Below are 26,327 nucleotides of genomic sequence, written 5' to 3' on the forward strand. Positions count from 1 at the left end.
TGCCTTAAACTGTAAGTTAGAATTTAACAAATTGCAGTTAATTTGCAGTTAAAATCCCAGTAATTGGACAAGTAATTAGTGAAGAGATTTGCCATAGCAACAAGGCAAACACAATGTGAAAATAAATTACTTGACTGACTAGACGGGAATCAAGTGCGAGTTTACTTCGAACAATGATAGTCAAGATATGCAAAGTTATCTAAAAAATAAAATGTTGGTAACATGTGTTGCCACATTTATGGGTGTGTGTGTAAGTGTGTGTTTGTGTGTGTGTGAGTGCCATTAACATGTGCCTTTGAGCCGCGCCACCCAAAATGCAAAACTGACATGGCGAAATGTGAACGAATATCTTCAGTCTGACTTGACTGTCTGGCCCATAATACCGTTACTTTCTGCACCTTTGTCAGGCACACACACACACACATATAATGCTAAAATATTATACCGATATTATGCAAATTTTTATTGTTTTGCCACATTGGGGGGCCAGAAAACGACTCGACTAAAAGGGATTTGGGTGCGTGATGAAATTAGGATAATTTAATAGATTACGCTTGGCGTTGATTTTTCACCCCAGACTCGGCGCCACACATCATGCATTATACATTACGCATTATACGTTATACATTATATATATGTATATATAACACATAATTCTCGAGCTCGTAATACCTGTTATGTGCCGTCTATGCGTATTGATTGCATTTGTCCTCTTCGCTTTGCACCTTATGCCAGCCATTGTTGTCTGTCTGAGGATTTGGTTATTTCCCCCCAACGAGCCATACTTAAGGACTTCCTCTTCCCCCCAAACTTGTCGGTAAGGGATTTACTTGTTTTTTTTTTGGCATCCATTTTCCTTCATTTTTAGACCCTTGCCAGGCATATCACGCAGCTTCAGAACGCATTTCGTCACCTGAGCGGAGAATTCTCTCTCTCTCCCTCTAAATTGTTCTTGGATTTTTTTTGGCTTTCCATTGAACATTAGCGTGTTTTTGAGCTGCATCTAGAATTTAGATGTTTATAATGCGAGTAACTTTGCTAAATGCTTCGATTTCACATTTGTATTCTTTACTTGTTTCACAAACTGGTTGATAAAAGTACTGAACAAGATTTTCAAATCAGTTGAAAATTGCTTTTAAAAGAAATTCGGACTAATAGAAGTATTCAAAGTAATGTAATTACATTCTTTATTATTTATTACATTCTCAATCTTCATAAAATGTGTTTAATAAATATTAAATATATACAAACTTTATGTTAGCTTATACCATATCAATTGTATTTGAATGGCTATTTTTAAAATTCTTAATTACTTTTTTATTTAAAGTTTAGCTTTTTCAACTGGCATCGGTCAGAATTAAGCACAAGCCTTTTATTTATGTGAGCTCCTTTTGAGATTCTATAATAAATGATAGCTCCACCCACAGTTGCTCCCTAGTTGCACATTTTGAGCCACTTATTGGCCTTTAATTGCTGTTGGCTTTTGTCTCAATGTTAAGCAAAATATTAGCGGTTTCAAATGAACAGCGGACATTACGATTCATCGAGCGCGAAATTCGCATTGAATGCAGACAGAGTATTAGGATTATGTCCCACCGCCAAGAAGATTATACATTAATTAATTTGCTATCGATTGCCGTATTAATGCTCACATTGTCTTGCTTCCATTCGGCTGTATCTAAGAGGATGAACAAATAGTAGAGAAGGCAGCAATATTTAAAATAGAATTGCATAGGGAATAAAGGTGGAAAGTTAAGCACATAATTTTAAGGAATTCAACGAATAATTTGGGACACTTACATATGTATGTATGTTTATTCATTTTCTGAAAGTTAATCCAAGACTCACAACAGAAAGCAGTTGAAGTAAAATTTAATCATATTCCCTTAATAATATAAATGCCATATTTAAATTACTTCGCTAAATCTCTGAAATGGGTCGAATGATTTTCTAAATAATTTATACATAAGTTATTATCTATGTTGGCGACATAAATTACGTGTTACATAAGGTATTTTCTAAAATGAAGCTATAGATGACGCAACACGTAAATTTAATGACAGTAGTTAAAATAAAATAATATATGAATTAACTGTCGACTTTGAGAAACCATTAAGGCTGCTTGATTAAAGTGAAAAAAGACATACTTCATGAAATGATTTAGCGTAAGCGAAAATAATAAAATAGGAACACGTGTGAAAATTCTAGTTGGAAAACAACAAATGAATATATTAAAACGTTTCAATGTGTAATAGTATGTAAGTTGAGATTTATCCATATGGGCGAATCTTCATAATTGCGGAGGTTCCAGTCCCGTAATACCATATTATGTTATTGTATGGACCATTTAGATTACTAAAAGATGATTAGGTTAAATTATATAAATTAATGCAACGTTAAACTAAACTCACCTACCACCACAACTTGGTGGATACCACCAGCCGCCCATTCCACAATCATGATTAAAATTCTTTTTATCATATGTTGAAAATTTGTGATGGACATTCGCACGTAAGTTATCAAAGCCCTTGCCCACAAAGAATCCTAAGGACTGTAATTCATAGAGAGATTCTGCATTTCCTACTCTGAAATCATCATAATTTGCCGAGTAAGTGTGAGTTGAAAATGTTACTGAGATATATAACTCATGTCTTGATGACTTGGTAAGAAGATGCAGATTTTCCAATCCAATAAAAAACTCCCCTTGCTTGCTTTGGTCTTCAAATCCATTCACGTATTCCGTCCAGCTTTTGTTGAAATCTAGTATTCCATTCATTCGTCGCTGTATGATAATCCAACCATCATTATCGCATATCACATATAAATGCTTTCCATTAGAAAGTTGTATCTCTCGAGGACCAGCTTTCAAGCCTATACAAGAAGTTGGAAGACTTCTTGAGGGCGTAGTTGATTGAGGTTTGCATTCATTTAATTCATCTTTCATTGAATGGAAATTCCTCATAATTGCATCTTTTAAAGAAATACATTTAGACAACTCGTGTTGTGAATCAGTCAGATTCGTTTGTAGTGCGTTTGATCTCTTGTAAAAGTAGTCATAGCTGTTTTTATAATGATCTATAATTGAGAAGGGCGTAGAACTTAATATGAATAAATTTGTGTTGTTTAATTCATATTGCTCAAATGGTTAAGAAGAATTTTATGATTAATTTATTGAAATTCATTATTTAATGTTGCATACTTAGCTCCACTTGGAGTGAATTCCTCTCCTCTTCTGCCTTTTGATTATCTTCAGCTTTTTTCCGCCAATCTCGAATAGTGGAATCCTTCATAGAACAATCATCTATATATTCTTTCAAGTCTTTGTGACATTTTTCTTAAAGGAACAAAATTTTAGTGAAGAATTCAATTTTCAAGTGATTTTCTCACCTAATAAACTTTGCTGTTCTTTTTCATATTTCTTGAAGTCTTCAGCAAAATTTGAAAATTTTAATTGGCAAGTCTCTAAAAGATAATGAATTTCCCTGTAAGTTTAATAAAAATAATAATTCAATGCTGCATACCTAATTCTGATATTATTGAATTTCTCTCCTCTTCTATCCTTTGATTATCATCAGCTTTTTTACGCCATTCTCTAATAGTTGAATCCTTGTTAGAGCAATCCGCTTTTTGTATTTTCAAGTCATTTTGACATATATCTAAGACAAAAGGTTTTTTTTGGATAGGTTTATTAATATTAATAATTTAGTATGTCGCACTTAGCTGCTCCTGAATTGATTTCCTTTCTTGTTCCACCTTTTGAATGTCCGTGTTGTTCTTTTGGCATTGATCTGGCAAAGCTCATAGAACTAATAACACTTCTTTGAATTTAATATGCTTCAAATATACCTACCCAACAATTTCTGATTATTTTCAGCTTTCAATATCAAATTTTGAACAGTCAAAATGTTTTTAATAGACTCATTTTTTAGTGATTCCAAATTCCTTTGACACGATTCTTTAAAAGAAGATATAATATGAAAAATGTCATCTAGAAATAATCTTCTTACCTAAACTTATTTGGGCGTTTTGATATTTTTTAAAGTTTTCATCCGTTGAATTGGCTAAATTCTTGTTATTCGATAGGGATTTATCTGGAAATTGAGTGAAGTTAAGAAGCTTGTTCTAGTTTTTGTTGTTCTGAACTTACTTAGTTTAATTTTAAGCTCTTTTATTTCGTTAGTTTGTTTATTCGCTTCTGATTTGAGCTGTGTGATTTCCTGCTGTGATTTGTTATTGTAAGACGGGCAAGTTATTCGTGGTTGTGGTGTTGTAGCTCTCGGATTAACTAGTTTGTAAAGTATTTTTATTATTGAATTGCATTAAATATATTATATTCTAAACTTACTCTTCTCCGACTTTAATTTTGATATTTCAGCATTATTCTTATTGATGGTGGAGTTGTTAGATTTTTGAGTTGACTCCAACTTTGCAATTATTTCATTATTATTTTTGACGGTTGATTTCAACTTTGATATTTCAGCATTATTCTTAATGATGGTAGAGTTGAAAGAGTTTATAGTTGACTCCAAATTTGCAATTGATTCATGGTTCTTATTGACTGTTGTTTTGAAAGCTGTTATAGTTGATTCCAACTTTGATATATCAGCATTATTCTTGTTTATTGTAGAGTTATTAGATTCTATAGTTGACTTTAACCTTGATATTTCAGCATTTTTCTTCTTGACACTTTCTTTGCAAATTGTTATATTTGATTCTAACGTTAATATTTGAGCATTGTTTTTAAAAATAGTACTATTCTGAGATCCGATAATTGATAGCAAATTCGATATCTCAGCGTTGTTCTTATTGATGGTATTATTGTAAGCTGATAAAGTTTTTTTCAATTTCTCTATTTCGAGACCTTTTTCTTTTATTTGACCCTGATAATCATTCAACAGCGACTTCTTATCTTCAATCTGAGCTTTAAGACTATTGATAAGATCATCATTTTGTTTGAATTCATTTTTATTGGTATCAGTGTTCAATTTGATTTTTTGAATAGCACTAAAGATGTGATATAATTGAGACTCAGATTGATTTTTGTTCTGTTCTTCACACTGCTTTAATTTGTCTTCCAAAGATGAGATGTACCCTTTTGTTTTATTTATGGCTTCGCCAAAGTTCAGGTATTTTTCGTTGTCCTCAATTTCAGCTTGCAATTTTTGTATCTTTTTCTCGTTCTCTTCAATAGCATTCTGAATTGAATCGTTTAATTGTATGCTTACTGTCCATTGTGGCGCAAGAATACAAAAAATTATCACCCATTTCAAATAACTTTGCATATTTTCTGTATTACAGCTGAAGCTAAGAAACACATCCGTTTGCCTCTTGACGCAAATTAATACTAAATTTCATTTACAGAGCGCGAAGTTGTGCTGAGCTATATTTTTGAATGATTTTTAATGTTATCACGACTTGGAATAATCAGCACAATGACGTCAAAGAAATTATTATAAACATAATTGTAGTATTTATAGTAAAAGATTACAGAGTTTTGTGATTTGAAGAAAGCATATCAGAAATTCAACTATTTTTATACCATACCATACCCATAGTATAATAACATATATATGTACATACATACATGTATGTGTGTGAATTCATTTTCTGAAAGTTAATCCAAGACTTACAACAGAAAGCAGTTGAAGCAAAATATAATCATATTCCCTTATGTAGAATCAATTAAATATTTTCATCGCATACCTATTAAACTTATATCTGTATCTGTATAATAAAAATGTTGTGTAATATAAATGCCATATTTAAATTACTTCGCTAAATCGTTGAAATGAGTCCAATGATTCTCAAAATAATTTATACATAAGTTGTTATATATGATGGTGATATAAATTACGTGTTACATATGGTATTTTCTAAAATGACGATATAGATGACGCAACACGTAAATTGACAGTTGTTAAAATAAAATAATATATGAATTAACTGACGACTTTAAGAATGCATTAGGGCTGCTTGAATAAAGTGTAAAAAGACATACTTCATGAAATGATTTAGCGTAAGCGAAAATATATTTCTCAAATAGGAACACGTGAATAGGAACACGAAATCTAGTTGGAAAACAACAAATGTATATATTAAAACGTTTCAATGTGTAATAATATGTAAGTTGAGATTTATCCATATGGGCGAATCATCATAATTGTGGAGGTTCCATCCCCGTAATGCCATAATATCTTATTGTATGGACCATTTAGATTACTAAAAGATGATAAGATTAAATTATATAAATTAATGTAACGTTAAAGTAAACTTACCTAAAACCACAATTTGCTGGATACCACCAGCCGCCCATTCCACAATCATGATCAAAATTCTTCGTATCATATGTTGCAAATTTCTGATGAACATTCGCACGTAAGCCATCAAAGTTGCCCTTATAGTTTCCTATTGATTCCAATTCATAGAGAGATTCTGCATTTCCAACTCTGAAGTCATCATATTTTGTCCATAAGGTATCCCATAAAAATGTTACTGAGATATATAACTCATGTCTTGATGACTTGGTAAGAAGATGCAGATTTTCCAATCCAATGAAAAACTCCCCTTGTTTGCTTTGGTCTTCAAATCCATTCACGTATTCCCTCCAGCTTCTGTTAAAATCTAGTTGTCCATTAATTCGTTGCTGTATGATAATCCAACCATCATTATCGCATAGCACATATAAAGGATTTCCATTTGAAATTTGTATCTCTCGAAAGCCAGCGTTCAAGCCTATACAAGAAGTTGGAAGACTTGTAGAGGGAGTATTTGAATGTTGATTCTGGCATTCGATTAATTCTTCCTTCGTGTGCTTTAGTTCTTTATTAATTTCTTCTTTTAAAGAAATACATTTAGACAACTCGTTTTGTAAATCAGTCACATTCGTTTGAAATGTCTTGTAAAAGGAGTTATAGCTGTCTATATAACGATCTATAGTTGAGAAAAGTGTAGAACTTATGTTATCATGAAAAAATGTATGTTGCTTATTTCATATTTCCCAAATGGTTAATTAAAATTCGTTATTTTGGGTTGCATACCTAGATAGACTTGAGTAGAGTTCTTTTCTGTTTGGCAGTGGTCTAGTAAAGATATAGAATAAAATAATAAGTTAATCAAAAAAAAGACATACCGAGGCGTTGATAATTATCCTCAGCCTATTTTCTTAAATTGTTAATAGTTACATCTTCAGCAGTGAAAATCGTTGCAAGATTGTTGTTTGAGCAATCCGCTTTTTGTATTTTCAAGTCATTTTGACATATATGTATGTTATCTAAGACATAGAACTAATAACACTTCTTTAAATTTAGTATGCTCCAGATATGACATACTCAAAAATTTCTGATTATTTGCAGCTGTCAATATCAAATCATGAATAGTCATAATGTTTTTAAGAGACTCATTTCTTAGTGATTCCAAATACCCGTGACGCGATTCTTTAAAAGAAGATATAATATGGAAAATGTTATCTAGAAATGATTTTCTTACCTAAGCTATTTTGAGCGCTTTGATATTTTTTAAAGTTTTCATCCCGTGAATTGGCTAAATTTTTGTTATTCGATAGGGATTTATCTGGAAATTAAGTGAAGTTAAGAATCACGTTCTAGTTTTTGTTGTACTGAACTTACTTAGTTTAATGTTAAGCTCGTTTATTTCGTTAGTTTGTTTATTCGCTTCAGATTTCAACTGTGTGATTTCCTGCTGTGATTTGTCATTGTAAGACGGGAAAGTTATTTGTGGCTGTGGTGTTGTAGCTCTCGGTTTAACTAGTTTGTAAAGTATTTTTAGTATTGAATTGCATTAAATATATTATATTCTAAACTTACTCTTCTCCGACTTTAATTTTGATATTTCAGCATTATTCTTATTGATGGTAGAGATGTAAGATTTTATAGCTGACTCCAAATTTGCAATTGTTTCATTGTTCTTATTAACGATTCCTTTGAAAGCTGTTATAGTTGATTCCAACTTTGATATATCAGCATTATTCTTGTTTATTGTAGAGTTATTAGATTCTAAATTTTTCTTCAACCTTGATATTTCAGCACTGTTTTTAATAATAGTATTACTCTTCTCCGAATTTAATTTTGATATTTGAACATTATTATTATTAATGGTTGAGTTGTAAGATTTTATAGTTGACTCCAACTTTGCAATTATTTCATTATTATTTTTGACGGTTGATTTCAAATTTGATATTGCAGCATTATTCTTATTGATGGTGGAGTTGTAAGATTTTATAGTTGACTCCAACTTTGCAATTTTATCATTATTATTTTTGACGGTTGACTTTAACTTTGATATTTCAGAATTATTATTATTTATTGTAGAGTTATTAGATTCTAAATTTTTCTTCAACCTCGATATTTCAGCACTGTTTTTAATAATAGTATTACTCTTCTCCGAATTTAATTTTGATATTTGAACATTATTATTATTAATGGTTGAGTTGTAAGATTTTATAGTTGACTCCAACTTTGCAATTTTTTCATTATTATGTTTGACGGTTGATTTGAACTTTGATATTTCAGCATTATTCTTAATGATGGTAGAGTTGAAAGAATTTATAGTTAAATTCAACTTTGCAATTGTTTCATTGTTCTTATTAACGATTGTTTTGAAAGCTGTTATATTTGATTCCAACTTTGATATATCAGCATTATTCTTGTTAATTGTAGAGTTTTTAGATTTTATAGTTGTCTTTAACCTTGATATTTCAGCATCTTTCTTATAAACAGTTTCTTTCCAATTTGTTATAATTGATTCCAATTTTAATATTTGTGCACTGTTTTCAATAATAGTATTATTTTGAGATCTGATAATTGATAGCAAATTCGATATCTCAGCGTTGTTCTTATTGATGGTATTATTGTAAGCTGATAAAGTTTTTTCCAATTTCTCTATTTCGAGACCTTTTTCTTTTATTTGATCCTGATAATCATTCAACAGCGACTTCTTATCTTCAATCTGAGCTTTAAGACTATTGATAAGATCATCATTTTGTTTGAATTCATTTTTATTGGTATCAGTGTTCGATTTGATTTTTTGAATAGCACTAAAGATGTGATATAATTGAGACTCAGATTGATTTTTGTTCTGTTCTTCACATTGCTTTAATTTGTCTTCCAAAGATGAGATGTACCCTTTTGTTTTATTTATGGCTTCGCCAAAGTTCAGGTATTTTTCGTTGTCCTCAATTTCAGCTTGCAATTTTTGTATCTTTTTCTCGTTCTCTTCAATAGCATTCTGAATTGAATCGTTTAATTGTATGCTTACTGTCCATTGTGGCGCAAGAATACAAAAAATTATCACCCATTTCAAATAACTTTGCATATTTTCTGTATTAACATACAACTGAAGCTAAGAAACACATCCGTTTGCCTCTTGATGCAAATTACTACTAAATATATTTTTGAATGATTTTAATGTTATCACGACTTGGAATAATCAGCACAATGACGTCAAAGAAATTATTATATACATAATTGTAGTATTTATAGTAAAAGATTACAGTTTTGTGATTTGAAGAAAGCATATATTGTTATATTTTAGTATTTATGCGGTATACCAATTTGGTATGATTTTTAGAATAATTCCGCATTGTTTTGCCTTTATTCAGATGCGATTCAGCTCTCTTACTTGATTTTTTATGTTTCGCTAATTCTTATCATAACTTCCGCACAGTAATATATTTTTAGAATTTCATTACCAGTTTGATTTTAATGAACCAGATGTTGATGTGTACTAATTGCCTTAAATGAATTTGCATCTATTTTCGCATTGCAAATGCATTTTAACTTTCAAGTGGAATCTTGATGCTGATTATGCTGGTCTTTGCATCCGCCTTTTGGAGTCTATTCATATATATAGCATATGAAAGATAAGGCTGATTCTTTACATTTTGTTTGCCTTAATAAATCTTTGACAAATTGTGCGTTTTATGCTGCAAATGAGGCAGCAGCCAAAGCAACGTTTGATGTTTAATGAGCTGTACAGTTTTATATTCAAGATGAAGAAGTAAGGAAATGAACAAAATAGTGCAGCTAACTTCCAAACTATATTGAATATTAGGTGCATTTAAAGTCTCTATGCTCCACATGATAAACTGAACATAGAATCGCTATATTGGACAATAAGAATTTTCTTTTGCATGGGCTTTTTAAAGCCAAGTGCTTACTCAGCCGTGACTTAATTTCATTTTACATATCGTCACTCCCCCTCCCTTGCCATCATCTAGTTCTCTCAGTTTAGATTAATCCTCTCTGATGTCTGGCATGATGTCTGCGAGCAAAACTCTCAACTCTGACGATGATAATGTGCTCTGACTTGTGAGCGTTGGCAAAGTCAAAGTTTTTGGCCAAAATACGCTTCTAAAAGTTTTATGACTAGACAGTTTGTTGGGCTCGTCAATATGCTAATAATGTAAACGCACGACCGGAAATTGTTTAGCTATAAACTTTGTTTGTGGTTTTTTCCACATACTACTCCCGATGGATGTTCTTGTCAAGTGAGTGACGAGCATATTCCAAATCTTTGGCTTACTTTAACTTTAACCCATTTTGTGAAACAAATAAACATTATGGCTCAGGCTGAACTCTTCACCTGTTTCGGTTTGCAGTACAGAATTGTGCAAAGGATTTATCTCACATGTTCAATGGCCATTTATCTTGATTTGTAGAGCACCTAAACGATGTTTAAATGCTTGCTTCAATCGTTTTGCGTGCAGCATTCGTTTGCCACTTTTTTTTTTGTTCTTGTCTCGTCAGTTCACTTGTTCGCTGGGTGGGTCGGTCGTCATGTTTATGCTTGAATAATGTTGACAAAATCGCTGAAGCGACCTGGTCAGCGAAGGGTGCTAAGAGCCACAGTGGCTCACTGTGCAATGCGGCAAAAGATACAAGCCAGTTACACGGCCATGGACATGCAACATGGCTAAAGCACTCGCTTTTAGCTCCAACTGCAGCTCCAGTTTCCAGCTACTGTCGCGTCAACATTGCACAGTGGAAAAATGTGCATCGCTCAATGGGCATAGAATTTTGGAGCTAGAGTCCCGATTTACAATCATAGCTAATATCGGTATGATTCATGAATTTGGTTACAATCAGCAGCTTTGGTAATAATATTTTGTACTCTATGGTATATTTTGAATGAAATAGTACAATATTGATATACCAATAAGTATATGTGCCTTAAGTATGTTTTTAGTATTTTCTTTTTTGTGTATTTTAAGATTAATTAAGAAATTGTTTGATATTATTCAAAATGGTTGGCAATCTGGTATATTTTTCTACTCCATGGTTTATTTTCAATGTAATAATATATTGATATACCAAAGATAGCCTTTAGTATGTTTTAGTATTTTAATTTGTTGTCTCTTAAGAGTAATTCTGCATTGCTTTGCTCTTTTTAAAAATTGTTGCTGCTTTGGTTGACAACATGGTATATTTTGTATGGTATATGGTATATTTTGTAGCCTTTAGTATATTTAATTATTTTTTATTATCATTTTGATTTTGCATATTTTGCTATTTTTTTGAGTCGAGCGCACTCGACTTTATTAGAGTCACTTGAACTTGAGTTGTCATTCTATTTGAATGGTTCGATCTCACTCTCTAGTTGTCTTAGAGTTTCCAGATACAAAATTATATTACTTTATTGAATAATAATTAATAAATTGAATTAATTGGCGCAAACATATGAAATTTCAAGATTATTAAACAACTTTTGAAGCATTTATCAATTATAGAAATACTTCATTTATACTTATAGTTTTTTTTTTAACTTATTTGATTCTACATTGGTAATCGTTATTATATTTTATATTATTAACAAAATATTACAGGAAAATTACAAAAATTTCCACTGTGCCGGCGCAACAACTTGCAGACAAATTGTCGCTGCCTGCGTCGCACCGTTTGGGTGTGAAAATGTTGGCAAAGTGGCAATGACAATGGTTAGCTCTGCTGGATCGTTGGTGCTGCCTCACTCATACCTTCTTCTGTTGGCCTCCCGGGCATCGCATCGCATGGCTGTTGCAGTTTTGTATCTTGTATCTTTTTTCGTTTAAGCAAACTGGCAACTGGCAACTGCTAACTCACCGCTGTTATGACAAGTGGCTGCACCACCGTCGCCATTCCAAGCCATAAAGCAAATTGATGATGAAAAACTTGCCGCCGCCGTCGACGTCGACGTCAACGTTGCTGTGGCGGTGGCCGTGGCAGTGGCAGTGGCTGTGACTGTGGCTGGGGCATGCTTCATGTTCGTGTCATGGCCTGTTAAATGCTGGCCATAAAAGTGAAAACGCGTTGTCATATTGCGGTTCCGTTAGTTTGCTACTTGCCACACGGTTGCCAACAGAATCATCAGCCATAAAGTGTTGAGTCTCCTTCGAGTTCTTTCTTAGCTCTCTTAACACACCTCAATCTTATCGCTCTCTAGTAGATGATTTCGTCTTAAATGCAGCTGTGACCAAAAATCTTCGCATTGTCATAAATTGTATATTGACAAAATGCCGTTTTTTATTGTAACCATAAACAAAAACCATAATAAACGCATATGCGAGAAATGCAAATACAATTTATGCTGGCTATTAAAACACTTAAAAGTTCACGAAAATTAAAAAATTGAAAGATGTGCATAAATCAGAGAAAAGTTGCTTTAAATCTTACAATTTTCTTTATATTTTTGAAGGTGTTTTTCCTTCAACATTTTGGAGAAAATGATTTAATCATTAAATACTATTTTTAAAGACTTTTGGTCTTCAAATAGTATATATTTGTATTATATTTCATTATACTTACCTATTCATTAAATATTGAGCACTTTATTTATTAACCACTCAAATACACTAAGTTTCCTTTACAAACTGTTGCTAAATTCACACTTTGAGCAATATATCAGCATTTAATGATAAATTGCCACTATACTGAGCTCTGGATAAGCCCAAAAGTTGTGGCTGTAAATAATCGAAATCAACCGCAGAAGCCACGCGTCGTTGTCGTTGAACATCGCTCAAACGAATCGAGCGCGTTGATTGAAAAAAGTTGTAAATTTTTTTAATGTCAAATTGAAATGCAACAACAGTGGAAAAAGCTACCAGAGCCACAACAACGACGATAACAGCGTTGACAGTTAAGGGTGCGTTGAGCAATTGATAAATTTAATGGCGTTACGCATGTCAAACTGGCGAAATAAAAAATAAAAAAAGGAAATGCTTAAGAGTGTCAAATTGGCAGCAATAGCTCCCGCCACAGCAGTCTGTCACACACCTTGTCCTAAATAAATACAACACAGGCGACACAAAAAAAAAGGAAGAAAAATGAGCAAAAAGTTGGCAACAACATCGAAAGCCAGAAGCTGGAGGAGCAAAAAAAAAGGTAATGAGAACAACAAATACGCGTTTCGAACTAATGGAGAGATATGCAAAGTGCCAATGCGGCAAGCGGCAAGTGGCAAGTAGCAAGTGCCAAAGTGGCAACTGGCAGGTGACGTAAATAAATTGTGAAAAATACTTAAGAGCTCTATGATAGATGTATATGGTATGGAATATAGCGCAGTAACAACAAGAATTGTCGGGCTTGCCCTCAAAGTAATCCAAAAGTTTCACAAAAATCTTAGGCTTACTTTGCCAAAAGTTTTTCTGCAACAATCATTAATTTTTGTCAACGAATGGAATTGTTGATAAAATTCTGTATACAACAAAGAAGAAAATGTCGTAAATAATGAAATGAGAAAATAAATTAATAGATTGAATTGTATTGTGTTTATTTCCGGATTGAAGTAAAAAGTAAGCTTAAAATGTTTGTATTAAGTGAAGTTTGGGATGAATTGTAGCAAGGAATTTTATAAGCTTTGTATAATACCATTACGATGAGTCAGAGTAAATAAGATTCAAAGATTATTATTATAAAAATATTGTAGAATGATTAAAAATAGTTTTATTAGAATATGTGTTTATCTGACTATTATACAAAGATCTTTGTTCTACATTCCTTGCTAGTTTACTCATAATTCAATTTAGTCAATTGTAAAATATTTTCAAATCCTATTCATAAATCATCATTTTACATGTTTTACAGTGAAGGTAATTTTCATGTCTTCATTTAACGATTAACTCGTACCTATCAATTTCATCATAACAGCCAAGTAGCGATAATTTCATCAACGAGACTTGAAGTAAATTGAAAATGAAATTGAAATTGATTTATGTTCCCCTTAAAATATGCGTATATTGAGTTGGGGAAATTACAATTGCTGTTCTTAACATCTGAGATATGCAAATTGATGATGATGTTGTCTGTCACAAATTGGCAACATTTGATTTGCCATTTCAAAGATATGTGAGTACCCGTCCCCATACTCATACTCATAGTCAGACTGAGACTCGCACTCGTCTTCCGCCAAGTGATATGCAAATGGTTTAGAGGAGGCGCTTCAAGAGTCGACGATGGCACTCACAATTGTCACTCGAGTTGGTTGCATTGAATGCAAATGAATATGAATATGTCCAGAAAAGCGATGAGAGCAAAACAACAATGCGATCAAACATAATGATGGACTAACAAATACCCTGTAGGCAGTAAATAAAAGTTTATGAGCTTGAAGCAAAAAATGAATATGAGTTCTGTAATTCGATTATGTAAATTAAAATATTAAAGTTTCGAACTCTAAGATACCCTGCAAACTGTAAACAAGTCTAAATATTAAGAGAATTGGAGAATAAGCGCTTGCGACTTATACATTTTGTTAACAAAATGTGAAAATTAGAAAGTGATAAGCTTTAAGATATCCTGTAAATTGTAAAATTGTATAAACATTGTATGAATTGTTAAAATTGATGCTTATAACTTGCATAATTTGTTGGCAAAATGTGAAAATTGCAACGTTATGAACTTAAAGATACCTTGTAAATTGCAAAAAAGGATAATTATTGAAATAATTAGGAAAATTTACCCTTGTGACTTGACCATTTATGACTGCAATGGTAGACTAGAAAATACCCTGTGAATAGAATAATGTCAATATTTCTAGTCAAACATACCCTATATGTGAACTACACGTGGCGACTGATCTAAAGATACAAATTGTTTATGCAAGTACAGCAAAAATATGCCTTTGTCTTGGCCTGACAGCTTTAAGAACTGCATGCCAGGAGGCCTCAAAGTGGGAGTGTCGGAGGGGAAGAGAGAGAGAGAGAGAGAGAGAGCATGAGGCTGCTGCTCATAAAAATATGATTCATTGTAAACACTCGGATTTGAAGAGACTTCCGCTACGCTGCACAGTGCATGAAATATTTATAAATGCATTCAAGCATTCAAATTGCATGACGATAACAGAGACGGGGTTGGCAAGCAGCTGGCAAAGGGGAACACAGGGAAAACAGGAGCTGTTTGCACGCTGCATGTGATCACTCATCATCGACAACTTCAAACGAAAAATATGAAACGTGTTGCCACTTTAACTGCCATTTAAATACAATACACACAATTTGCCGTGGCAAAGAAAGACATGAAAGAAGCAACCAGCTGAGTTAAGTGGAATGGCAGTCGCTTGTGACATTTATTGGCCACATTATTTCAGCGCCGTCAGTCAACACTCGAGGGATCTACAACTGCAAGCCAAGTGTCGCCCATTGCTTTTTATTTTTGCATAAAATCTGAGCCAGGTTAAAGCCAAACAACGACAACGACAACGACAATGAAGGCGATGACAACGCTGCTCGACGGCAATTTATCAATGCTGCCAGCAGCCTACAACATCTCACAAAGTTTTCTCTCTCAACTCTCCTCCCGCGCCTTTCGACCATAAAAAACTTTTTCGACTGTCGCCGCGGGCGTTGGACAGCTGCAGTGAGAGATGCAGAGCCAACCCAAAGCCAAATCCAAGTGCCACCTTTTGGGCCATGGAACACGATGCGGCGCTAACGAGGACAAGCGTTTATGTCAAAATCCAATACGTGATGCATTTAGTGAGCTGATTCTCTCTCTCTCTGTCTTTATCTCTATTTCATTCTCCCTCTCAACTTCCACCTTGGGGCCATTGAGTGGGCTGAATGGCTGGTTGTGCATATTTTAAATGCATTTCTCGCTGCTGCAAGTCAACGACAGGATTTACACGTTACGCCATTCTTGCTCTAATTGGATGCTTGCCTTCAGCTCATCCATTGCATTGCATTACATTGGCATGTTTGGGGCGCACCTTGGAGCTTAAGTGCTTGCCAATGCTTTCTTCCTCAAAGTTATCAAAGAACCCTTTAAGCGTAAACAGAATAACTTACTAAAGCAACACTGCTAAATGCTTCTCGTGTCCATTTGCATTAATTGAACGCAGTTCTAGCTAATGGCTAAAGCGAAATACTTATTTTTTTTAATAGTTAAAGAGTTTACGTGACAAAGGTTATATTCAACATATTCAATAATAATGTAGTTGATTTGTATTAAAAATTTCTATCTTAAGATCTAAGCGATCATAGCAATGGAGTTTTAAACTTTCTACTTCCTTCGCCATTTGCAGTTTTCTTGAATTATTATATTGTAAATTAAATTGGAATATTAAAATAATTAATTAATATTATTAACTGAAGGTATATGCATATAACTTACTAAATATAAATAAAATATGGTCAATAGATAACTAAAAGTCTATGCATATTAGCTACTAAATATACTAAAATAAATTAGTCTATTCCTGTGTTAGATTTTAAATACGAGTATGTATAAATATTTTATTTTTATTCTGTATTCAAGGATTTATTTTAAAAAGAGATAAATACAAGGTTGAGACAATACAATCTATATAAATTATGAGCAAAGTCAATTGTAAATCATCTATTTATTATGAATATTAACTCATAATAATTCAGTCAGAAGTATCTTTAATACAAAAATATTTATTTTCTTTAATTCTGGATTTAAAGCTTAATTTTAAAAAGAGATAAATATAAGATTCGAAGAACAAAATATATATAAAATTTATGTATGAGCAGAGACAATTCTGATTTATGTTATTTATTTGATTATTATGATGATTAACTTAGCAAAAATGTACAATTCTGGCAGAAGAATCTTTGATACCCAAATTATATTTTCTTTAATTAACATTACAGATCATCATCAGATTTTTTTTTTACAAAAGCCAGTTAATTGCCTAGAACTGATATGTACGTAAAGTAAGCAACATATATTCCTATTCTCTTTGCCCTTGTGCTGTGCTTGTGTCAGGCTGACAAAAGACTAACAAACAAGTCGCATTTATTAGCGCATAAATTTTCGCAGAGTTGCCCTCGCATTGTGTAAATAATATGCGTCGCGTATTGTTGCCAAATATCGCTTATCACATTTATCATGTGCACACGGCGCGGCGCCTTTATTCATTCCTCTACTTCTACTTCTTTTGCACGCTGTTGTTTCATATATATACAATACAATATTTTTTATGATATTGAAAAAGCCAAGAAAAGATGGGGCAGTAAAAAAAAAGTATTTACGATAGGGCAATTTGCATAATGTGCAAATCATAATACGAACTTCCAGAGCCGAGTGTGGGGCATAAATATTGCAACATTTGTAACAGACATCGCCCCAGTCATAGATAAGTTATCAGCGGGTGAAGTGCACACACGGGGCACACACACACACCCACACTCACGGTCTTGGATTCGATGTGGCATGTGGCTTGGCAAAGTTTATGCAAAAAGCTCGACAACAGGGGAGAAGGTCGGAGTCGGGGCTTTTGTTCGTTGCACATAATAGCTGCAGCTTTAAATAGTCCCCGAGATCTACGACAAGCTAACAAATTTAACTGTGTAAATACCCTGTATGCTTGACAACACAACTGAAGGGGTATACCAAGCAGTCGAACTACTCAAAAAAAGCTTATAATCAAGAAATTTTATTTGTAATATAACAACATTTATGAACTCTAACTATTCACATTGTCATTTCTTTCTTTATAGGGTATCTTGAAGCCTTCACTCCAAAGACTTGTTTGCAGAAATTGTTGAATTTCAATTCACAACTTTGGAGCATGTTACAAGTGCAGCAAGTTGTTGCATTGTTGAAGGTAGTTACATGTGTTCTACGTTCCCAAAATGTGGCTATGACAAATTTGCAAGAGGCGAAAAATCAGCGAGCAATTAAACTCACAAGCTCAAGTCGAAGAGGGAGTGCTCTTTAAATTAAGAAATTAAATTTACTGAATGTTTTAAATTTTCATATTATTGTTTATAATATAAAATAAGCTATAATTTTAGGAAATAGGAAATTGAATTTCTAGAAATTGCAAAACGTTTTAAATTTTCTTATTATTTATTATAATATTAAAGGTAGCTATTATTTTTTTAGAATTTTTGTAATTATATTTGTTACTCAACTTGATCATCTTTGTTCACTTCGCTGTTAAAATATGTTCAGTATTAAAACATCTATTATATTAATACTCATTCATTTGCAGTTTTACTTAATCTGTCCTCGCTCTTTCATCCTTTAACAAAGTAAGCAACCCAAACCAAGGCAAGTGTATTGTGAATGCAAATCCGAACATCGTCTACACTTTTGCCATGCCATTTGTCACATGTGTGGCAGACAAAGCTATAGAAAACATTTGTCTAAAGCTTTAAGTGAATTCTCTAAGCGTTTTCAGCTCAAAGTTCCGGTGTGAACTACGTCGTTGCAGTCACCGCATCAATTCAAAACCAATAACTCAAAAACAAGAATCCAAGCAGAAGCCAGCCAAAAACCCGACAACAAACAGCAATCCAACAATCATGTGGCTGCATTTCAGCTAACAACATTTACTATTTCTCTCCTCTTTTACCCAATTTTTCGTTGCTTTTTGACTTTTGCAATTTCATTTTCCCAGAATTCCATTTACACTACGGCGCTTTGTTCCAAAATCCGATTCCATTCCGTATTCCCCAAGTCACTATCACAAAATAGTAGAGAAGAAGAGGGTCGGCCGGGGGGAGGGAGGGGATGGGGGTCAGCGATGTCACGACAACGCTGCTCCCCGAATTGGCAGTGATAAATGTAGCGCCAAGCCAAGCCTCAGAGCTCAGAGCTCCGAGCGTCAGCATTCAGCTGCAGCTTCAAATCCAAAAAGTGTGTGCTATTTATGCACAGGTATGGAAAATTTAGTGCTATGCAAATTGAAGTCTGCTCGACTAGTAGATACTTCGTAGAAGTCTAGCGATTGGGGACGAAGTAAAGTCTTTATTTGCTTTTAATGAATTTCGAACTATTTTTGTTCAGGTTAGGTTAAAATTCAATTTTGAATTAAGTTTCATTATCTAGGTTATTCAACACATTCTTTATATTCTCTAGAGCTTTCATTTTTTTGTGCAATTTATAGATAAATTCATTGCTACATTTTACAACATATAATTATAAAATATTATAGATAGAAATATAGAAATATCATTGCTACATTTTTCTACATATACCTATAAAATATTCAAATATTAAAATGCAATAGATTCACTTACATATTATTGAACACAATTCTGTAAAGAGAAGAGAAAATATTAAGCATTAGTTGAAGATATTAATGAAAAGAGAACAAAATAAATTTAGTAAATTTGAATATTTAAATATTGAAGCAATTCTAATTTAATTTGATTAATTCAGAGATTAGTGGATGGATCACAAAGCAAATAAAGTAATTGCATTCAGTTGCCTGTTAAAAGGAGACTCCAACTTCAAAAAGGATTGTATCGAATTATCGATACATATTGACAGTGTGCCCAGATGAACACAAGTAGGTATGTCAGATGCATATCCAACATATTTAAAAGATGATTTAACCAAGGCGAATGAGAATGGAAAAATGAAAACCATAAAAGTAATAATTTCATGAATATAAAAAAAATGTTATATACATAAAATACCCTTAAACCTATATATATTTGTAAAATTTTAATATAAATTATAATTTAAATATAAAATACTATAATTTAAAAATATGATGCTCTTAAAGTTATATATATTTTTTGAATATTGTGAATTTTAATTTAAAAATGAAATACCCTGAAATTATAATTTGTAATTTCAAAATAAAAGACGATTGAATCTATGTATATGTATATATTTTTAATAAATTGAAGTACACTTTGAAAATATAATACGCTTAAAGTTATATTATATTGTGAATTGTAATTTAAAAATGAAATACGCTTAAATCTATAATATTGTAATGTTGTATTTTGTAATTTATAAATAAAATGCCATTAAACCTATGTTTGTTTTGAGTATTGTGAATTATAATTTAAGAATGAAATACGCTTAATATTATAGTTTGTTATTGAAAAATGAAATACGCTTAAGAATGGGTAGTTATTTTCAATATTGAATTTCAAACATAGTCAGTAATCAAATTAAGATACTCAGCATATTTTTTTGCAGACAGGGTGCTGGCAAATAGGAATGAAGAAGTAAAGCGAACAGTTCCAGCTCGCTTGACAAACTACTCAACTTGACGCTGTTGCTGTGACTGTGACTGTGGCTGTGGCTGTTGCTGTGATGACTGCTGCAGGCATGGTAATAATTTTTTTTCTTTTTCTTCTTTTTGTTGTATGTATGAAATGCCAAAGTGAATGCCACAGACTGAATGCTCTGACGACCGATGAGCGACGCCTGATGCATGGATGTCGTCTGGTTTCCACTGCAAGACAAGGCTGTGAATGAGTGGTGTGCAAGTGTGAGTGTGTGTTGGGTGTATGTGTGTGTGTGAGGCAAGTTCAAGGCAACCCTCTCTTATGTGTTGTTAAAAGTCAGAGGAACTTAACACACTCCCAGAGAAGAGCCTGCGGGCATTTGAAAATGCGCGCTATTGAAATTCAGCTACAGCGTTGCTAATTTGTATTTTAAAATATGCGCAATTATAACAGCAACAACAACAGTGACTACAACAATGAACTCAGTGGTGTGTAGTCTCCATGTTTAATAGGCCGAAAAGGGTGCAGACCGGATGAGGGCGATGTCATAACAGCAATGTCTCTACCCTTAAGTGCAGTCTGTGCGTAGAACGCGTGCCAGCTTCGACCCCAAACTTCCCCCGTTTTACATTTATGAAAAATCATTAAAATTATTACATTTGGCTTGCTGACACCTCGTGCGCGGTGGTCGAGACAATTCATGACATTTGTGCGGGGATTAGACCAACAACTGTCACACATTCTGGACTCGAATTACCATTATTAGCATTACGCTTACATTTTTAGGATTATGCCAGCAGTAATTCAGACTTAGGAGCAGCATTCAAGACACCTGCAGTGCGCCTCCTCCCTCCTTTCGCCTCCATTCTAATGGCGAACTTCTTACAAATTCTTCGACATTATGCAAATATTTGCGCCTACTAATGACAGCCGCTTGGCAAATCTGTTTGCCTTCCTCCCAGCGAAAGCGAAAGGTGTTTCTTTCACTCTGTCTTGATTAAAATAACAAGAACAAAGCAAGTGTAAGTAAAGGTTGAGAAAAAGCTGTTTGCGGTGCTTCAGCCTAGGCCAAGAGCAACGTCATTGAAATCGAGGCGAAGCCCCTGATGAACAGCAGCTGTTAATGGTTGTTCTGTTGTTGTCTTCGAGCTGATGCCCATTTGGTCTTGTCAAGATTGTTACAACCTATTCAGCTTATAATATGTTTTCTTTCGCAATTTTAATAAGCGGCTGCAGACAGTGAAAAATGGTCGAGTAAGGTTGTAATTACTTTTGGGAAATGGCAAGTAACAGGCAGGTAAGGTGAATCTTTAATCGTCTAGGGACTAGAATATGCAAGTTCAATATGTCGCTATACTCAGACCTATTAAGTCGCCTTAATGATTAAAAATAATAAGTTAAAATAAATAAGTAAATATAAAAGTATCATAATAAATTTATGATAAATAAGTTAATATAAAAGTAATACCACATATTAAGATATATAATTTCCATACAAAGTTCTCTATATAAATAAATTTTATGCTACGCTTCTGTAATATCAAATTAATCAAGTAACATAAGACAGCTACAGTCGAGGGTGATCGAGTCCGATATACCCGGTACTAATTTTCAATAAAACTATAATCTACAAATATACGAAAAGGATACCGCTAAGATACCCAAATATACCGAATTATAGACTTCAATATATTGGTGTAGTATTAGTATATTGATATAGTATTGGTTAATTGGTATATTGATATAGTACTACATTAAAAATATACCGTAGGTTAAAAAATGTACCAGATTGTCAGCCAAAGCAGGCTATATCCTCTCGGCTATTGACCCCGATCAGAAATAACTACACTTTGGGGTATAAGAGAAGATTCCTTCTGCCTGTTACATACATTTCTAGTATGTACAAAGTTCTAATACCCTTCGAGTATAAAAAGTATGTTATTATTATTTTATCAAACTTTGTGTACCTTTAATAAATATTCATTATATTTAAATCAAATCAAAAATGTGTTAAATTACATCAAATTAATTACATAAAGTCTGAATTGCGCTAACTTTGCATTTTCGCACATAATTTTAAAATTTATTCCTTGGATACAAAGAAAAGAAAAACTAAATATATAAATGTTTATTATTGCTAAAGAATATGGAAACCAAAATATATTTTTGTAACTTTTGTAATACAAATTATAATGACTACGATTCACATTATTCATACCTTTTATTGTTTATTATTTATTATTGAAAATGCATTTTTTTCTGCTTTAATAGTAAAATTTTAAGACCTTATCTAATTTATTTAATTTATTTACATTTTAGATTTATTAACTCTGTTTTATTTTCTAAACTATATTTCATTCTATTCTGTATTTATTAGCTCTGTTTAACCATATAAAGTTTATTCAATTTTATTTTGCATTTATTTCCATCAAAGTTGATTTAATTTATGACAGTTTCCCCTTTACTAGCGACTAGAGAAATTAACATAATTGCATTCCATAAAATCAAACTTGAGTTGTGACTTTGCTTTTGACATAAATCTCCAGCAAGTTGAAGCTATTAATTTGCATATGGTGTGGGTAAACATACAAAAATTCGAATCGCGTCGAGTCGAGTAAAGCTATTCCCTAGGGATAAGATTGGGCCTCTTGAAAAGTCGTACGCTGGGCCAATTAAGTAGGCAGCTAGACTAGAATCAAAGAGCGGCGTGGCTGACAAAGCAAACTGGGAAAATACCTCGAAAAAAAATGGTTCGGCGCCAGCGTTGTGCTGTTTTGCCTTGTGATGTGGCATTGTTTATTGAAATGCTTGCGATGATCGCAAAAGGGATGCGAAGGAGGGAATTGCGAAGCTCTTTGAATGAAATTGCGCGGAAGCACTTGCAGGCACAGTTTATTGGCTTCATTGTGCAACCCTTTTGAGAATATTCTTTGCTTTTTTTTTGTTAACATTTTGTGATTAGCTCGGGGCGTGTCCAGAGAGCAAGAGAGAGAACCATTCAAGCGGCAATAATTTGTTCGCTTTGCATTGTTTAAATTTTACAAATTTATTGCGTTATGCATTCATTACTTGTATTCGGTTTCGATTCATTCGCAAAAATTACTTTAGCCCCTGGCAAATGTGCGTGTCTGGTGAGCATTAAATCCTCAATGTTTCCCAAAATTGGCCAGGCTCCAGCGCCACTCGCTGGCTGCTCATCAAGATCGTTTCGCTTTCGTTAACCCGATCTCTCTTCACTCCGCCCCACCTCCCCTTATTTCCTGGACTGCGACTGCGTCTGTGGCTGTGTGTGAGCTTTAATGATCGTTGAGCTGATGATTTTTTCAGAAGAGATAAGCACGACCACCACCGAAATTGTCAGAGTTCGAGTAATATTCAAAAATACTTATATACTAACTATACTCAGTGAGGAATATTAACTTTAAAACTTTAAGTTCTTTGTGATGAAGTATTTAAAAATAAAATTTTTGCTTAGATGAAGTGTATAAAACATATTTAAATAGTTTAATAATATGAATATACACCTATATTTCTACACTTTTCCAATAAGTATTATCGACTTCCAAAAACTTCAACTTTTTTCCTTTTAGAAAATGCTCAGTAAAAAATAATGTTAATAAACAATCAAACCTTTAAACTGCATATTTAACATAAATATTACGCTTATCATCTTTCTATTAATATATTTCTGAACTTTAACTATGCCAGTTTTTAATAGTATTTTAAATACATTTTAGTAGCTACAAAAATTGTATAGTAAATGTTGCAAGTATTATTCAATACAAAGCTCAATGATTTCAATCATAGATAAAGTTTATCAAAAGAAAACAAACATTAAAAAAATGTATTTCCATGGAATCAAAAAATGTTTTCAAATCTAAGAAAACTCTTAAACTAAATTTGTAGTTCGATATAGGGTATTTTTTTAGTCTATATATCAATTTCTTTGCCCTTTGGCGGACTTTGCTCTGTGGTGGAATAATGCCATAAATGTCATTTATTTTTGTACTCGTAGTTGATTAATTACTTGGACAATCTTAAAAGGCACAGCGACTGCCAAAGCGAGCTGTTTGTTGGCTAGTCGAAGAAATCAATCAATCAGCTACTACGCCACGCATATGAAAAGAGATCAAAGAGAGAAGTTGAGAGGCAGCACTTCAAGGGAACTGAGGGAAAATGGTCTAATTAAAGTGGTGCAAACAAAATCTTGACTCGAAGGACGATCAATGGCCGCACAATGTTGACTCAGGTTCAGGACACATTTTGTGGCAGCCAAAAGAAAAACATCAGCATAAAGAGAATGTGACAAAGAATCGAGAGAGACAAGGAGACAAGTCGACTAAGTGACAGCGTGAATAAATTTGTCATTAGTAAATGTCAAAGATAAAAGTGTGCACAGAGTGTTGCAGCTGCTCCACACAGAAGCGACAGATAGAGAGAGAGAGTGTCTGCTCTAGAGAAAAAGAAAACAAGAGCCCATTGGATACTCTCCATATGTTGCTTATTTGCAAACGAAAAGACAATTTGCATATGCCGCCAGCTTTGGGATGGCAATCAGTTTGGTGTGCTAATTATGAAACTTAATGTGGCATTCAAGGCGAAGCTGTCTTGCAACTCATGTGGCACTCTTGGACTCTCTCCGAGTGCCAAATGCCGCGTGCAACACAATTAACCATGAAATTGAAAATGCCGCCGACGACGATGGCGACGATTTAAAGTCGCCTTCATCTATGCAAAGCAGGCAGCAGCCGAGTCAGGTTTTCGTGTAGCTACTCATCCTCATCCCCCAACCACCATCAGGCTGCATTCGGATGATTTCCATCCCAATTCTCACTCACGTCCTGCGCCCATTTGTTCCACTTCTGTGGCCAGGCAGGCGCAAGGAAGTGCCAGAGCGTGCGCGTGCCCCCCAAAAAAAAAGAGAGAGAACTGTAGCTGACATTACCCCTAGGGGGCAAGCAGAAGGCAGCAGGCAGCAGGCAACACACCAACAAAATCGCTCTATTACTCCAGGCATTCACCAGGGTCTACTTCCTCCCTCCTCCTTCTTCTTCCCCGTCGGAGACCAAGTTCAAACGTTACGCTCTTGCGCCCGAAACAAAAACCCCATGACATGGCATTAGCCATGCCACTTGGCGGTTCTTTAGTTTGTGACCACAGAAATACGACTACGCACTTCTATATAGGAGTATGTGAGTATTCCAAACTGAGGACTGGCTTCCAATAATGCAACCGCATATTTAACTTCCTCAAATTGACGAGTTCAATGTGCGCTTTGCAGCGCTGTTTAAACTGCACTTCCTAAAAATAACTTATTTGTATGTCACTTAGTTGTAATTTACTTTAGCAATGTTGCAACTATTAAGAAGGTTCTGTCCTTGTTTATATGAGTAATTTAGTTGATCAACAAAAAGGTTGAATTTATTACATGTTTGCCTGGCAAATTAGTTTTATTGGTATTATAAGTATTTAGAATGTTCTGGTGTTAACTTTTTGAATGCCGAGGACCTTATCGATAATATTGAACATAATTGTTAATATTGCAAATACATAAATAAATAATTCCTAGTATATATTATCAACAAATGTTACATAGTTTTATGCTAACGCTTTATAATTTTAATCAAATTATTCAAGCAAATTGAATTAAAATTCATAAATTTAAATTTAAAATTTTATGACTTATTTAAATATAAATCTTTATTTCCATTTGTTTTCACTAACGTTTTAAAATTTCTTACAAATCATTTAAACTTTTAAGAAAAAATTTATATTTAAGTAATTTAAATTGTAAATTCTTTGTTCTTTGAATATTTTTGATAGTAAATGCTTAAAATATTTTACTATTAAACTCATTGATTTTCTGTGTTGTTTGTTTGCAAAGTTATAAATGTTTTAAATT

General features: G+C 33.3%; 2 protein-coding genes across 3 annotated transcripts; both read right to left on the bottom strand.

Moving 5' to 3' along the window:
• Positions 1–2,047: 2,047 nt before the first annotated feature.
• LOC132794945 (protein scabrous-like) lies at positions 2,048–5,325 on the bottom strand. Of its 2 annotated transcripts, none has more exons than XM_060805274.1 (10): positions 4,346–5,325; positions 4,148–4,285; positions 4,008–4,091; positions 3,851–3,955; positions 3,717–3,797; positions 3,522–3,656; positions 3,388–3,462; positions 3,200–3,334; positions 2,412–3,075; positions 2,048–2,355 (listed from the first exon to the last, which is right to left on the bottom strand). In XM_060805274.1, the coding sequence occupies exons 1-10, from the start codon at positions 5,280–5,282 to the stop codon at positions 2,271–2,273; spliced, it is 2,439 nt and encodes an 812-aa protein (XP_060661257.1). In that variant the 5' UTR covers positions 5,283–5,325; the 3' UTR covers positions 2,048–2,270. The 2 variants fall into 2 exon arrangements, with proteins under 2 accessions (XP_060661257.1, XP_060661264.1); XM_060805281.1 differs by having other exon boundaries at positions 2,050–2,355; positions 3,717–3,788.
• An 809-nt stretch (positions 5,326–6,134) lies between these two features.
• On the bottom strand, positions 6,135–9,332 carry LOC132786559 (putative uncharacterized protein DDB_G0277255). The gene is made up of 6 exons (XM_060793111.1): positions 7,824–9,332; positions 7,626–7,763; positions 7,486–7,569; positions 7,038–7,079; positions 6,276–6,930; positions 6,135–6,219 (listed from the first exon to the last, which is right to left on the bottom strand). The coding sequence occupies exons 1-6, from the start codon at positions 9,328–9,330 to the stop codon at positions 6,135–6,137; spliced, it is 2,511 nt and encodes an 836-aa protein (XP_060649094.1). The 5' UTR covers positions 9,331–9,332.
• Positions 9,333–26,327: the final 16,995 nt, after the last annotated feature.

The sequence above is a fragment of the Drosophila nasuta genome, chromosome 2L (genome assembly GCF_023558535.2).
Source record: "Drosophila nasuta strain 15112-1781.00 chromosome 2L, ASM2355853v1, whole genome shotgun sequence".
Classification (NCBI taxonomy): domain Eukaryota; kingdom Metazoa; phylum Arthropoda; class Insecta; order Diptera; family Drosophilidae; genus Drosophila; species Drosophila nasuta.

What these genes read in the sequence shown, in the direction of transcription:
- LOC132794945 (XM_060805274.1), bottom strand. Translation starts at nt 5,282, where the DNA reads ATGCAAAGTTATTTGAAATGGGTGATAATTTTTTGTATTCTTGCGCCA. An exon ending in AGAACAGCAAAGTTTATTAG is followed by an intron (nt 3,335 to 3,387) that starts GTGAGAAAATCA and finishes TGTTCCTTTAAG; the next exon opens with AAAAATGTCACAAAGACTTG. An exon ending in CCACCAAGTTGTGGTGGTAG is followed by an intron (nt 2,356 to 2,411) that starts GTGAGTTTAGTT and finishes ATCATCTTTTAG; the next exon opens with TAATCTAAATGGTCCATACA.
- LOC132786559 (XM_060793111.1), bottom strand. Translation starts at nt 9,330, where the DNA reads ATGCAAAGTTATTTGAAATGGGTGATAATTTTTTGTATTCTTGCGCCA. An exon ending in AAAATTAAAGTCGGAGAAGA is followed by an intron (nt 7,764 to 7,823) that starts GTAAGTTTAGAA and finishes TTTACAAACTAG; the next exon opens with TTAAACCGAGAGCTACAACA. An exon ending in CTCTACTCAAGTCTATCTAG is followed by an intron (nt 6,931 to 7,037) that starts GTATGCAACCCA and finishes TCTCAACTATAG; the next exon opens with ATCGTTATATAGACAGCTAT.